Source organism: Aethalodelphis obliquidens, unplaced genomic scaffold (assembly GCF_003676395.1).
Source record: "Aethalodelphis obliquidens isolate GAN/ISIS:26980383/991018 unplaced genomic scaffold, ASM367639v1 scaffold2, whole genome shotgun sequence".
Classification (NCBI taxonomy): Eukaryota; Metazoa; Chordata; class Mammalia; order Artiodactyla; family Delphinidae; genus Aethalodelphis; species Aethalodelphis obliquidens.
Window position 1 is genome coordinate 24,179,041 of NW_020837946.1, and position 16,413 is coordinate 24,195,453.

Below are 16,413 nucleotides of genomic sequence, written 5' to 3' on the forward strand. Positions count from 1 at the left end.
AATTTGGACTGGAGGTGCGAGGAAACTGAAAAGTGAGCCGAATAGAGTCCGGCTGGGGGGAGAGGCCGGAAAGCTACCGCCTGTTTGCAATCAACTTTTTTTGGAAACCCTTTTCCGAACCCTTCCTTTTTATTGTTGACCAACCAGGGAGAGAGCGAGAAAGTGAGGAGGGAGCGAGAAAGCGGAGGCTCACACGGGGAAATAGCTGTCCGGCCCGACCAGGAGCACCACGCGCACACACTCGAGCCCACTCCCACCCGCGCGCACCCTCACGCGCACCCTCTCCCCCCGCTTCTCCAGGCCTCGGCCCCGCGGGCAAGGACTGGGTCGCCCGCGCTCGGAGCCGGTGTCCCGCGCGCGCCAGTGCCCCACGCGCGCCCGGCTGAGGGATCTCCTCCGTGTGCCCGAAAGGGGATATGCCATTTGGACATGTAATTATCAGCACGGGATCTGAGACTTCCAAAAAATGAAGCTGGCGACAGGACTGTGGGTCTGGGTGAGCCTTCTCGTGGCGGCGGGGACCGTCCAGCCCAGCGCTTCTCAGTCAGGTGGGTCGCGGTCCTTCTCGCGCTTCCGCGGTTGACCCTGCGGCCGCCGGCAGAGCCCAGCCGGAGACACGCTCGCTCCCGGGCGTGGCGGGATCACACCATCCGCGCCTCTTCCTTGGGTTTCGTGCGACTCTCTATCTGTCCCCAAACTTACCCTCTGCGTGTGCCTGTGTTCAGTTATCGTGAAAAATCACTTGCGCCCCTTTTCTCTTTCTTTCTCACCCGCTTCTTTCTCGCGCGTTTTCTGTGAGCCTCCCTAAGCGGGATCCCTTCTGGTGGCGCCCGTTGTGCAGGACGTGGGAGACCCAAAGCCGGAGTCACAGGAGACGCTCCTCTCCGGGTACGGGCCCCCCGAGGGAAGAAGCCTCGGAAAAGCGCTCCCCGCCCGGGGCCGGGGAAGGACGGGGGTCCCGAGGCGTGGCAGCTGGGCTCCGGTGAGCGGGAGGGCTGTGGAGAGAGCAGCTCCGAGAGAGCGGGCTTTGCACCTGCGTGTGCTGCCCGCGGCCGCTGCGCCTCCGGCCGCCCGAGCCTGCGGGGTCAGACCCGCCTTGAGCCCAGCCTGGGAGCCGGAACGCGGCGGGAGGACGCGCCTCGGCCCGGGGGCCCACAACGATAGGCCTCTTCGGCCAGCGTGCCCAGCCCTCGCCCCCATTGACTAGAGAGGCGCTTCCTTGCCTGCCTGCGTGACCGCTTAAAAAAAAAAAAAAAAAGAATGGCTTGACATACTTAAGCCGGGAGCCCGGCCTTCCCGTCGGTTTCTGTGTTTGGCTCCAGAAAGAGTTCTTCCTGTAGTTCAACTTGCTATTGGCCGGAGTCCCTCCAACTTGTGTTTACTGCCGGGCGCGGCTGCCGAGCCGACCCGTCACGCGGATTGAACCCGAGGCGGGCGCGGCTGCGCTGGGTGAGCGGCAACTGTCGGCCGGAGAGCTCGCGCCCCGGTGCCCCCGCCCGGCAAGAGGCTCACTGACCCGGGAGAGGCAGCAAGGTGGGGTTGGCGCGCCGCGGTCCGCAGGGCCAGTGACAGCACCTGCAGGGCGAAGGAGCTCAAAGTTTCTGACACTTGAGTTTCCTGGGGATGAAAGTGGGACAGGAAAGGGCTGAGGGAAACGGGTGACTGAAACGCGGGAAACGCGGCCAAGGGGGGCCTTTTGGAGAGCCGGGGAGATTTCCGGAACCATCCGGGGCTGGTCGCGGGAGCGTGGGAGGCAGCTAGAGAAGATAAAACCCACGGGAGTGGCGAGAGGGAGAGCTTCAGGCCCCCGGAGGGTGTCCTTCTGACCTCACCAAGAAAACAGCGCGTTGTAGTTTTCCCGCTCCGCCCCCGCCGCCTCCCCCTCCTCGCCTAGTAAATAACAAGCTACAATCCTCGAGCCTCTCAAAATGACCTTCGAATGGCACAATGTGCGCCGTTTGTACTGGACGTTTGCACCCTCCCAATTACTCTGAAATTCTTCATGCATACCAGTTCCCGAGCTCCAGCCACCTCCGGAATTACACCAACACGGATTTGAGATTCCAAGCGGCCTCTTAGATACATCCCTTTTTTATCTCCCTCCCCACTCCGAGTCCCTTCATATTTCCCCTCAATGGGTTGATTATGCACATTGACCCATTCAAAAGCAGTTGCGACTGACACGCAAGCTTAGCCGAGAGGAATTTCTGCAAGGGGACCTACTGGGGGCCGTCTGGTGCAGCCTCAGCCGCTGGGGGACCCGGCTCCGAGTCCGCAGCAATCTGGTATTAACTGTGCGGCTCGGAGTTGAGCTCTGCCGAAAAGCCCTTTTCAGAATTTCTGCAAGGAATGTAATCCAAATTAGTTCTGCAGCTGTCCTCTTTCCCGTCTCAGGCGACACCGGCTCGCGCCCTCGCTGGTGTCTTCTCGCTTCCCCGCGTGAATTGTCAGGCCCACAAGTGAGCCCATTTAGTGCGCGAGGATTAGCGTGCCATTGTTGTTCCGTGTCTGACTCTGTACTTGAAATTCTAGGGGCACAAAGGCGAGCCTCCCTTGTTCGAAACACAAAGTGATCTAGATGAAAGGGCCGCACAAAGAAAAGCTCTCGGGTGCATCCCTGGTGTAATTGCAACACGCACGCTAAGGTGATCCTCTGAAAATTGCAAATGCCCCCGGGACTTCTTTTTTGCCTCTTCCGCACCCCCGCCCTGCCGCACCTGGCAGGGAAAGTTCAGCTGGTTTTAATGTAGTGCTTTTAGAAAACCAACTTACGTTCTGGGGTATGAGTGAGGCTCTGCGTGTGTTCGTGGCTACGTACCTATGGCTGTATGTTCCCAAGTAAATACATATTGCGTGTCTCCCCTCTCGCGGTTAGCAGTCAGTAGCAGTTGGGAGGAGTTTGTTTTGGTCCGAACGAGAAATTAAGTGCGGATAAGTAAACTAAGCTGCCAGAGGGCGACAAGATGTTGAGTGAATTGCTTTTAGATGAAACAAATTAAGGAAACGAGGGAAGACAATCTGCTTCTCGCATTATTAGACACGCTTGGAGTTCAGGGGAAAGTGGCATATTTTTGAAATGCTAATCTAGAAGCAGAAGGAATGCACCTTATTTACTGCTCTCTGTGAACAGAATAAAAATATGGGAGGGGCAGGATTCTGTTGTATAGATCTAAGATATTTGTTAAAATAATTGTAACTGAAGAGGACCTGTTTTTATTTTTCCTCTTTTGCTTGGGGAAAAAAATCAGCGTTAGAGAAGACAGGTGTTTTTTTTTTTTTTAATAGTAATTCTGAAGGGCTTTGTCTCATTTCCAGTGATTTATTTTATCTAGAAATATTATAGTCAAAGACCCTTTATGTGGCTGTTATAAAGCCTTTACCACCAAAAATAATTCCAAAATTTCTGTCTTCCTGGTATGATGGAAAAATAATCAGTATCACCTTTGTGCTGAAATACAATATATGTATGTAAATGTAGTAGTACTGAAGTGATGCCCGTACATACCTTAGTAGATATGTGATGAACAAGTTCAGTTTCCATTTTTTTATTTGCAAGTAACTAGGTCCTGCTTTTCATTCTATAAAAGAACACACATTTTTTCTACGTATTTAAGATATATCTCCAAAATTAGTTTTTTTTTACATTTGAGAAGAAAAAGGTTAATAAAACTTAGTTAAATGATGAAAAGATTTTCAATATAATTTTTAAAAAAATCAGTTATCTCCCTACATGTATTTATTGTAAGCACACCCATGAGTACAGCTTCTCTTTTTTTCTTTCAATTTTGAAATTCTTATATATGTAAGAGGAGCTTTTTTAGACTAAGGTATAATTTTTTTTCTTCAGAATGCTTCCACATAAATTTATACCTATTATCGTGACTGCAGATCACTTGAATATACTATAATGTGGACTGATAGGATTAAATTGAATGAGTCTGGTTGTGTCATGATTCCTTGATTTCTGATTTTTTTCTCTCAAACCAAACTCCTTTTATTTTTTTTAATCATACATGCATAGAAAGTCAATTTTTTTGAAAATCAAGGTACTTACTCCTTTATATGTATAATTTTCATTTAGTCACTGAATATGTGTCTTAATTAAGAAATTACATTAGAATATTTACCAGGGCATGCCCTTCATGGAAGATTTACGTATTTTTTGCTCTAACCTGAAAACACTAAGTTTGCATTGGCTGATTTTTGGAGTTTGCATTCATTTGAGGAAAAATTATATTTTCTCCTTAAAGTGGATTCAAATATTTAGTATTCATGAGCTTTCATCCCTTTGGTTCTTAAATAGAAGTTCTATTTGTCATCTGTCTTATGCATTTACCTTTTCCATTACTATAGATTCTTTTTTATGTCTTATTATTTATTGAGTTTACACATATGAATATGTTTTCCACATCATCACTAAGGATATTCTTTTTGTGTGTGTCTTTCCCAGCAACCTGCCACTCAGGCACTGCAGGAGTCCTCTGAGTCAGTTTTCATTCTTGCTTTCTGATAAATCTGATATGGCTGGTTGGCTGGACAATCGCAAGCCATTCCATTGCTCAGATTTATTCCTGAAAGAAAATAAAAAGGCATCGATCCAAGATCGCTAGCACATCTCAAAAACCCTGACTCCAAGGCCAAATCTTTCTACAGAGAAGTCCCCTTTTCCCTTTCTGTCTTCCTCTTTTCCCCTCTTGACCAAAGAAGGAAGGTAGACTGCTGCCATTTAAAAAATGCTAGGCGTGCAAGGAAATGTGCTCTATCTAAATATGCTCTGAAGCCTTGTGATTAGAGCCACCTTGAGATTAATGACTATGTAAGATGCACATTTTAGAAAATAAATTGAATTAGTGTATCTTAAACATGGCAGTGTTTTAAAGTGGTATTGTTTTTAGTATTATTTCAATCCAGTTATTAAAAAAATTTAGCATATATTAAAAATAGCAACAAGTTTTTGCTTTATTTTACAGTGTCCTGCTGCTGTTGGATATCCATGTGTAAATTGTAAAAGTGCCTATAACATAAATGAAGCAAATGATCAAAAAAGATGTTCTCTTACCTGCAGACTTTTTGGCACTTGCTGTTTGATTTCACCCCTTTAAGAGATACTGCTTTATAGGGCTAGATGTTAATATTTACGTTGAAATTAGCTTATGAATGTTTAAGACTATAGCTGTTCTACAAAAGTTAATTGTCAAGCATATTCCACTGTTATCTTTGACAGTGATCTACTGAGTATGGTTGCAGGGCAGAATTTAATCAAATTATAAACTTTTCTCCAGGTTGTATCATTTTAGAAATGTTCTACTATGTTACATTTGACCATTTGGAGCCAAATTGCATCTTTATCTAGTACACATTTCCTGAATTAATATAAATATTAGACAGTTAAAGTAAAACCTTACTTTTCATGCCCTCTAGTATTCCTACTGACTGAAATTTACAGTTTATAATGACAAATAATCCCTCAATTTTATTTAATATTTTAAATAAAAAAATATCTTAGATCGGTGTTTCCTGAAGCTGTAGCTTTCCTACGTAATTTGAAGGAGATTTTGCCTACCTATTGTGTGGCTGAGTGTGACACAGGACATAGCCAGGTGGTTCAAATCAGGATTTCTATATTGTAGGGACATCGTTCCTCCAGTTTCTTTTTAATACCTTGAGCAACTCACTCCATGTCTTTGTGACTTGGCTTGCATGCCTGAGGGGGAAATGCATGTAATGCATTCTCTATTTCTCCACTGTATAGTCGTTTTCTGAAAAACGCCTTTCAAGTCTTCTGTGATATTGAGATACATCCCAGTAATGAGTTAATTGATATATTTAAAACATGAACACATATGTTAATAAACATAATGTAAGCTTTCTAACAGACCATTGCTGTCAGAAGAGCACCTGCCTAAAGGAAATAAAGAGATCATTATGTCTAAAGAATTTGTATTTGAAGGCCATTTCCCCAAAATACTACTTTTCAGAATTGCTTTATGGTCTCTTTAGATTTTGTCTTATTTGGCTTTTTCCGAGTTGTTGATAATTCTGACATGTTTATTAAATAAATTGACCTATTTTCCAATGCTTTAATCAAAGCTTTAAAGCCACTTTCTTGTTGTAATATTTGACACTTCAACTGGTGCTTTCTATTTGTACTAATTTTTCAAGAGGGAAGAGAACTGTCTCACTTTTATAACATAGAGGTGAAATATATGGTATTTGGGGTCCTAATTCTAAAGTGCTTTTTTGAACAGGTAGTTAATTGTATTATAGTTATTTTCATTTTAAATACGTGATTGCTTTGCAGGCCTGTTGCTTGGCACAACTCCAGGGGGCGGCAGCCACATAGAATTTAATGGGAATGGTGCGCGCCTGAGCTATCAGTAGTGCAGCAGCAGCCCTGCTGTTGTGGAATGCTACAGAATAAAGCAGCAGAATAGAAATTAGGAGAATTCGATTCTGGTCATACAATCATTGTCTCTGTGATCTTAGGTTAGACTTCTTGCTTTGTGTCTCAATTTCCTCATCTCTATCAGTATAGCTGAAAGTAATACTTAAGGAGTTAACATCTTGAATGTTTTTAATGATTCAGCTAGACAGAAAAAGAATGTTTAGACTTTTTAGAAAAAAGAAATGCATTGGTTTTCAATTATTTTTTTAAAGGAACCTCTTCTTTTTCAAGTGAATTTATGTGTGTAACCCTGGTATCTAAATCAGGTAAAAGGGTGAAAGGAGAAGTCTTTTGTTAAAGCTTTGTCGAGAAGCCAGCTTTGTGCCCCCTGCCTTTGGCACTCTCCTGCTTTTCTCCCACTCTGGTGTCTACTCTCCTGCTATGGCGTTACAGAAATCTAGCACTATTTAAAAGCCACTCATCTAGTCCACACATTTTATTTTCTAGCTGAGGAAACTGGGAGCCCAGAGAAGTTAGGTAATATAAATTAGTTGGCAGTTCCCAACACTCCTATCATTTTAACATACACAGAAGTACTTGAAAAGTTGCAGACACTTAAAATAAAAGAATAAATAAAGTTTAAGGTTGGGTTATTTTTAGAGTATTGGAAGATTGAATGAAAACAAATGGATTGGAGCCATGGACTTAATTATCAGACTGTGAAGTTCTTTTCAAGGGGAAGACTGTAGGATCATCATCTTTAATTTATATTTAAGAATAATCATTGATTGCATTTGTAACTTACAGCACCTTAAGATTAAAGAAATATAGCAAACTTTGTTAAGCTGTAGTTCTGTAAGATGATCTATTCACCTGGTAGTGCCTATTCTGGATATAGAATTTTGACCCTGTAAGTCAGGTAAGGGTTGCCGATGCTAGTATCTGTTTATAATAGTGCCTTCAAGAGTTTCTTTTACCTGTGACTTTGTGAAGATGACCAATAAGTAGAGAATGGTTATTTCTTCATTCTGTATTAAGTAGTATGCATGCTTTAAGAAAATGGATTATAAAGGATAAACAATGGGCTCTTCACGACCAGTTAGTTGCTTGGGGTCCTTAACTAGCAAATCCATGGGAATATTTCAGATTCATCCAGGCCCATCCTTAGACGCAAGGTTCTTTATCTTTATCTTGTTGGGTCCTCATCTTTCTTCAGGCCCTACTAGGATCACAGTTATTCTTTGCACAAGTGTATAAGCTAAGCTTTAAGTACTAAGACTTTATACATTTACTTTTGTGGTGCATTTGCCTCCTTCTAGTTGGCTCCTGCAAGATGCTGCCTCTGGTCCTTGTGACTTTGAATGTTGTTGATTTAACCTTAATTCTCTCTGGTTGTCCCTGACTTCTCTAAAGCACCAGAGCCTTCTCGGACATGATCAGCATTCTCATGGGGGATAGTGACAGAAGGGAGGTTTAAACCTGTTTTGGCAGGAAGAGTCACTTTCTGTTAGGAATTTGCGATAAAAATGGGCCCCCCTCTGTAAAACGTTAACATAGACACGAGGAAACATCCTCTGCAGTATCATTAAACTTCCCCCTTGAGAGCTAGCTCTGGATCATTACTGTTAATCACGTTATTTCCAATATTGTGGGGGTTACTGAAGCATACTAAACATGAATAAGAATATATAAGACTCAGTTTCTCAATCCAGAGAGTTAAAGTAATAGGAATCAAGGCTCTATGCATGTTCTATATTTCATTTGGAACGTTGTCTAAAAGTGTTTAGAGAGAAGAAAGTGAAGGGTGCAATAAGCACTCCTTTATTTTCCAAAAAGATCAGACTTGTAAATGATAAATTTTACCTACCATATCTTTACTACTCTTCTGACCTTTACTTATGTCTAGTCCCATATGCACATGGTCTAGGTGGACATCCAAGTTTAAAGCTTTTAGGATACAAATGGGGATTGTAAACCTGCTCTCAAAAAATGTGTCTGCTGGTCTTCTATGATGTGCTGAGGATATCTCATGGCTCGTTAGGACTGAAAAAATGACAACAGATTCTCTAGGTTCTATGACTATGTCTAGTATGGTTATAGCTTGAGTAATAAGTTATGCAATCCTCTATTTCAAGATGGGTCCCCATCACTAGCAGGGGATGCCTAATTGAAGTCGTGGATGGCATTTTGCTTTAAGCGAACTCTCCTTTTACTAAAAACTTTTTTTGTCATTATTTCCTATTCTTCCCTGTAGGCTTAGAGGATATGAGAATATGAGATTTTTTTTTCCTATGGGAACCTATGAAAACCAAATGAAAATAAAACAGAATAATATTTCTTTTAGACACACTTTCATTTTTAAGAGTTCCTGTTTGATCATTTGTCTAGAACTAGAGCAGTAAAACAAGTTTTTTTTTCCCCCCGAAGGAAATTTGATTGCATGGCTTATTAAAAGCTATTCCCTAAGACTTTTGTTGACCTCATCTAGTCATTAAAAACTCAGAGCAGGGTACTGCAAGATCCTCTTTACTCATCCCCTTGTTCGATGTCCTTTTACCTCCAAGACTTCCTTCTTGTCACTGCCAGATGACCATTTCTAATATAATAATACTTTTATTATCCTAGTTTCTATTCAGAAGCCTTCAATGGATTCCCATTGCAGAGTTCAAAGCCTGTTAAAATAGTCTTCAGTTTCCTTTTTGATCCAGTCTTAAGAGTTTCTTAAGATGTATTCTGTCTAAGAACCAGGCTGACCTAGTCAGTATTCCAGAGCCTTACTTTCTGTCTTTCCTTTTGCTGACCCCTTTCCCTGGAATTCATGGCTCCCTTGGTTGCCCTTCCTGTCCAAACTGTTGAATCTTTCCAGTTCCGTATTAAATCATAGCTCTTCATTAGATCTTCCTTCATTTGCTACCCTAATCTATAATCCTTATCTGTACCACCTATCTGCATTTAATCTTAAACCATTCTATAGTTTTAACTTTTTAAGAGCAAACATTTTTATCAAACCCTGCAGAGACTAATGAGGTGCCACGTACATGGTAAGCTCTTTAAAAATATTTTTTTAAATGAAAGAATAACATACATTTACTGAAACAATTTTAAGCTCATTCACGGATGGTTATTATTTATAATTAAACCATATAAGTGCACAAAGTAAGCTGTTCTAAAAACATAATTATAGAATTCCTAATAATAGATATTAGACATGTTTACCCTGGGAATTTCCTTAGTTGCTTTCTTGAGCTTCCTAGGGTATTTCTTTCAATGGAGTGTTTCCAAGAGTATATCATTTGTCCTCATTCCCATTTTTAGAGTCTGCTCATAATATGGTACCAAGTATATTTGTTAGTTTTATTTTTGGTGAGTTAAATATATATAAATACCATTCTTAAACATGTAACTGTCTTGTAGCCTACTATTTTTATGTGGCCATTACTTTGCTTTTCTTACTTATCTCTCATTTTAAAATTTTAATCAGTTTAAGCAGTAAACATGTACTGACCCATCAGTGTGTTTGAGGACTGTGTTAGGCACTGAGGAGGACATATAAGAAGCTCAAGATGCTAGATTTCCCCTTTCTTTTAAAGAAGGACAGATGAGACCAATGAAACACAATATAAAAAAATATGTTATTAAGTGATTTTTCCAAACTCTTGGGAGGAATTTGCCTCCAGAGAAATGCTAATAAGTATTTCATGAAAAAAGCGTTCCAGACAGAATGCGGCATTTTCTATTCCTAGATGTATGTAATAACACAACTTTGTTAATACTAAGATTTCTCAGTATCTTAAAATAGACAACTAGACATATGCCTCCCATTTGAAAAGGATCCTATAAAAGAAATACTTGCAGCATAACTGTACTGAGAGGTGACTGGGATTCTCTTAGCTGCTCTTTTAGATGATTCACTCTGCATTCTGAAAATTGGTGAAATTATTATAGTATTTATAGATTTTCCCTGGTCAGATTCTACCAGGGAAAATGCTCTTCCAGACATTTCTTCTCAGGTTATCAGATTCCAAGAAACTGTCAACCTTTCTAGGTCACTGTGGTGCCCTAAGTGTACCTTAATTTATAACGTCCTGAAGAGTTAATGTAACTTCAAAACTTACCTAACAGTCTGCAGAGTAATCTATTAATGAGAAAATTGGGTATGGAGACATTAGTACGTCTGTCTGAAAAGTTTCTTAGAACTTTCCTGGTTGTTTTTCCTTTAAGAATCCCTGAGAAGAAACTTCGAGTCAGGGATTATTGTTCCTACTCTGTAGACGAGGAAGTAGAGATATAAAGCAGCAGTATGTAAGGGTGAAGCCTGACTGGTGCATCCGTCGGTGCAGTTACGTGTCTGCCGTGTTCTGAGCCAGCTGCCTCTGCCGTCTGCTCTTTCATGCCTTCTCCAGCCACAGGAGCTAGTGACCCTCTGAAAGGCGTGGCTCCTCTACTCCACCTGCCCCACTGTGTGAGAAAAGGATGCTCAGCACACCAGATCCTTCTGCCTCCAGGTCAACAGCTCTTTATGCTTTCCCTGGAGCCATTTGAAGAAACTTACCCAATAAATCTATCATTCGAGGAGTCCTCCTTTGGATTACTCTGCATTTCCCCTCATCCCTTCTATTCTCCAGAGGTCTTTTTGTGCGTGTGTGTGCATGTGTGTGTGTGTGTGCATGTGTGTGTGTGTGTGTGTGTGTGTTGTGTGTTGTATGTATTAAGGAAATCATCATATAAGCCTTGTCTTCTTGAGAAAACTTCAAAGCAGGGGCATTTCCAAGATGTTGGGACCTGCATTTATGCAGTTTGGGGAACCTCTTTAAAAACAATACAGAAATAAAAATACAAATTAAGTACAGGTCCTTGGGAGGCACCAGTGGAAGAGAGGGGCTCTGAAGCTGAAGCCTTTTACAAAAATCTTTATGGTACTTCTGCCTATGTTTGAAAATTATACGTTTTAAGAAGTCATATTACTTCTCATTTAGTGTGAATTTTGGGTGTCATTATATAATTTTTTATTTTTTTTCCTGCGGCACATAGCTAGCGTCTACTATTAATGTAGAAGATTGCATTGTTTCAAGAAAAAAATTGTCATAAAGAGTAAAATCACACTATAAAGCACTTCAGTATATCTTTGGATGAAATAATGTACCCTGTAGAGATAATTTTCAAAATATTTCCACTCTGAATATGAACATGCCTCATCCAGGTATATATATATTTTCTTGACGCCATGTTTTTTAAATGGGTCATGTAATGCTGTCTCTTATGCAATTCTGTAGTTCATAATGGTTGGTTTATAATGTTGTGATTTAAAAGAATCTTGTCACTTTTGGTATATAAAAGCTATATTACTAAGGCCCTACCACTTGAAATACAGCTCATTGAATTTTTAATCATTTGTTATTTAGCACAGTTAAAAAAAAATCTATCTTTGACTTTTACCCTCTGACTATGTTAAATGTGACCGTTTTAACTACAATAGACATTATTAGCTGTGAATGAAACAATGCATCTAAATTAAAATCAGTACTCAGCTCAGATATTTGGTAATATTTTAACTACTAATATATTAACACATTTAAGTAACAATAAAAGGATTAGTATTTCAAGTCACACTTTTACTGTGTAAAAATATCAGCTAAACAGTTAATATTTCCCAGTTGTTTTAACTTCAAATTTAGCAGCCCCATTGTCCCTGGTGATATATCGAAACCTCTAAAAGTGTACTTGGAATTAATGGAAACTGAAGTGATTGGTATTCAGATACAATTCTTTAGTGGCCTTTTTCTTTTCTTTTTTTTTTAAGTGCAGAATGAAATTTGAAAATATAAAAACTCTGAGATAAATTGAAATAGACAAAACATTTTATGTAACTGTTGATGAAGAGGACATTTATTATTTTTTCTGTACTTACTATATTGCTTGTGGCCAGAATTAGCACACCATGAGCCAGAGAAAGAGATAAGACAAACAGAATGGCACGCAGCTAATTTTGTTTAGCAAATTTAGATCTGATACATGCTGTTTCACTCCTACAAATTGACTCAGCCACTCTTTGAAAGGTACAGATGAAGTTTGTCTCCCACAGTTTAACAGCTTTCACTCAACATTTATAGGCTGTATAAAAATAAATTCTGTTAAGTACCACATTTCTCACTGGCAGGATGAGCACTGTGAAGGTAGATTTATTAATGAGGAAAAGGGAAAAAACAAAAACATTTCAATTGTTCCAGGTCTGCTGAAAATAAAATATGTCAAAACATCCAAAATATCTTTGTTTCAAGGACATATATACTGGGCTTGGGATATTTAAGGATTTTGACTATTTGTGAGTGAATCAGAAGTCCCATTTTATGATAATTTTCTGATTCAAATCTGGTATGTGGTTAGATGCATATTCTGGAACTAGTCATTCATCTGCTGGATAAGCCAACAGGAAGAGATCCACTGTAATTATCAGGAAGTGGCTATAGGACAAAACACACAAAAAACCCAAATCTTGATCTTTGTAAAAAAGTGGCATCATCCAAAAGAATAAATTTTAATGAACTCCTAAGTGAGACTAACTTGTCTGAAAAAAATGTCATAAAACATGTAACACTTGATGGAAACGTGATCCTAGAAAAAGCCAGGAATTTGGACGGTAATATCCATGTTTGGGAATATCTCAAAAAACATCCCAGAAGTCTTTTCTATCATAGTGTATTGTAAAGGTATCTAAAAAGTTATAGTATTATTTGTATACCTGCTAGAGCTTTGTCATAGCTCAAGACTGCATTCTCCATAATCAAGCTCACTATAGAGAATAATTCTCATATTCATGAATTGTTCATCTCATCATATTTTCAGTGGTTATTTCAAGGTTAATTTTTTCAGACAGCTTCTCTCTTGATTAAAGTCTGTAGTAATTGTATATATGCTGATATAGCACACGAAGATTTTAAGCTAAAGACGTCTTTGATTTCATAGCAGGTCAAGATCAAATGCTTTTCAATGCTTCCTACTCAAATATATGAAAAAATAACTTTTATGTCCTTTTTATTTCTAGTAAGAATGTTGAGACTTTTGTTTGGCTTTTTCAAAATCCTAGAAACCTTTGTGTAAGGGTATGAGCAACAAAGTATATTCCATTACCAGGACTAGTATCCAAGTGCTATGTTCCTTATGCTTTTATTGTTTGATAAAATATTAAAATATATTCCTACCGATTGGCTTTCCCAGAACCCTCCCCTGGCACCCCTCCCTCAAACAACTAAAGAATTAATACCTGACACAATCAGGGACCTTCAAATCTCTGCTTTGGCATATACTGTGATCCATTCTTATGTGTTTTTGCTGAGATGGTCACTAAATACTATGAATATTACTCTTACACGTAATAAGAATTTTGCCATAAGTATTTTAAAATAATAGGAATGTGAACAGTATCATACTAACTTTGCCACCATTAAGTATTAGCCAGTATGAAGGAGGCAGTTTCTAAGTTGTGTATCACAGCTTAGGTACTAATGATTTGACTTGAAGTTTGGAAAGAAGTGGCTTAAAAACAATAGACAGGATGTCACTGGTTCGCAATTGTGAATTAACCTAGGAGCAAATCATATGAATGAGGCAGACCAAAGGACTCAAATAAAGCAGATGCTGTGAATTTTCCTGAGAGTGAGGCAGGTGCTGATGTGTGATGTGTGTCTTTAAATTGGGCTGCTGACGAATCACAACAATTTGAATTTGCGATTGCCATAACTATGTGGGAACAAACATATTACATGCTTATATTATTAATCAGAATGAACAGCTTATCTGGCAAGGTGTCAGCTGCTCCACGAGTGTGTATTGTCACGTAAGATATGAGTCTGTCCCTCGAGGGCACCGCATATACTCTTTTCATTTGTGGTGGATAAGAAAACATTCAATTAAAATTTCTTTTACATGATTAAAATGTAATATTGTGAAAGAAGTTGTGAACATCAGCTTAATTATGATACTCTTGGTAACTTCGTTTGGACATGTGATTTATTATTTTTCAAAGAAAACTATATTTACAACAAAATAATGGAGTTCCATTTCATTTGAAGAATGATTAAAGAAAGAAGGAGATGCCAGGCATGGAAAAGAGGAGGCTTGGGAAGGGGACATGATAACTATCTTCAAGAGTTGGAGGGCTGTTACACATAAGAGGGATTAGCACTGTTCTGTGTAGCCTTGGAGAACAGAAACATTAGCAGCTGTTTGAAATTGTAAGGTGTCAGATTTCATTTGAACACCATCAAGGAGTTTCTCACAGTTAGAGTGTCCCAAAGTTGGAATGGTCTGTCCTGGGAGATGGTGAGTTCCGTCATGTGTGTGGGGTGGTAAAGTCTTATCTAACTTCTTCTGTGATGATAAAGAATGAATGAGGCAGCTGAAGAACAACTGGTCAGTGATGTTGGGAGCGGGGATTGGGTTCTGTGGCCACTGAGGGCCCTTCCCACCCTGAGGGTCTGTCACAAGCACGTCATGCCCAAATATCCTTTCCTGGTCTCTGAAAAATAGAGGCAGTGAAAGCCACACTCTCTGTCTCTGTGACTAGGATTCCCACCCAAATGCTTTTCACCATCTACCTGTCCTTAATAGATTTGTGGATATGTGAAGGGTATTTTAAAGTTTGGTTTCCTTAAATATAAAATATTTTGCTCTTATTTTTTCTAGTAGTCTTTACATTAGATCTCCATACCTCTAATGTAACGTACTATCACAAATAAATCATTCTCAATTGTAAAAACCACACGATGCAGAATAAAAGTATACAAATGTTTCATTGTGTTTCTGGGTTTATGCCAGCAGGTATTTATAAGACTGGGTTTAACTTAACCAGAGGGAGAAACATATATAAGAAGGTGAGGACATAGGCAGGGCAGGAAGTTAGAAAAATAGGCCTCTAGTTCTGAGTGGAGGATAAAGTGTTAAGAAATCAGAGCAAAAGAGAAGCACTTTTCTAAAGGGACTGAAAAATCAAAAAGTAATAAAAAGAAGGCACATATGCATGCTTCAGTTGGTTACAAATAAAGTAAACCTTTCTCAGTCTGCTTAGGAAATATTTTTCTTCAAGGCCTTTGACATTTCCGTCTCTTTTACTACCTATTTTGGATCTATACTGTAAGATCTACACTAAATGAAATGCTTTGCTTGTTTCTTTTGTTGCCATTCTTTTAACATTCTTTTAGGTTCTCCTGGTATGAAAACTGCATTCCTGTTATATACTACCTTCTGCCTTAAGTCTTTCTGATTTGCCACCTCTCCTGTCTCAGTCTATATCCATTTTAATGCTTCCTCTGCAGCAAGCACTGTGACTGTGCTGGTACTTTTACGCATTAGTTCCAGTGTTCCCTAAAATCTGCATGGTAGGCGGTATTAACTCCATTTTAGAGATAAGGAAACTGAGACTCAGAATGACATAACTGGCCAAGATCACAGCGTCAGTTCTCAACAGAGATAATATTCTAACAATCTACTTGGCTACTATTGGGTATACTTTAGACTTAAGATTTTGGTTATCCATCTTTAAAGAGGCAGTAAATGAAGATAACCCACTCAACAAGTCTTTCTCAAGCCTCTCTCTGGCCTTGGTCCTCTTCATTACCTTTTTGTCTCAGTTTCTGGATCCCTTCCCCATCTCAACGCTGTGTAAGTTATTCTGAGCTCTTACCTCTCTCCAGAGCTCCCCTCCTTCCTGTCGCTACTGCCTGCTGGGTACCTCTACATGGATCTACCCAGTATCTCTGACTCAAGCAGTCCAACATTTTACTTTTCTCTTTTCGCTATGTAGTGTGCTTTTTAAATCTTAATTGGTATAAATTTCTATACAACTTTTTCTTAATTGATTAAAAAGCCAACAAGTCATAATATCTAATACTTACTAAAGGACTACTGTGTCAGGAAGTGTGCTAAAGCACTTCTCATACAATATCTCAACTAATCTACACAACATGGCCACTACTGTCCTCATTTTACAGTCAAGGAAACAGAAATTTAGAGATTTTATAATTTACCAAATG

The 16,413-nt window shown here is 39.7% G+C and overlaps 1 protein-coding gene across 4 annotated transcripts in view; it reads left to right on the top strand.

The window, feature by feature from the left end:
• The first annotated feature begins 293 nt into the window (after positions 1-293).
• ERBB4 (erb-b2 receptor tyrosine kinase 4) overlaps positions 294-16,413 on the top strand; it is a 1,127,099-nt gene continuing 1,110,979 nt past the window's right edge. For all 4 annotated transcript variants that reach the window (XM_027122307.1, XM_027122329.1, XM_027122298.1 and 1 more), the window contains exon 1: positions 294-548. In XM_027122307.1, coding sequence (XP_026978108.1) covers positions 467-548 — 82 coding nt within the window. In that variant the 5' untranslated portion in view covers positions 294-466. The remainder of the gene's footprint in view (positions 549-16,413) is intronic.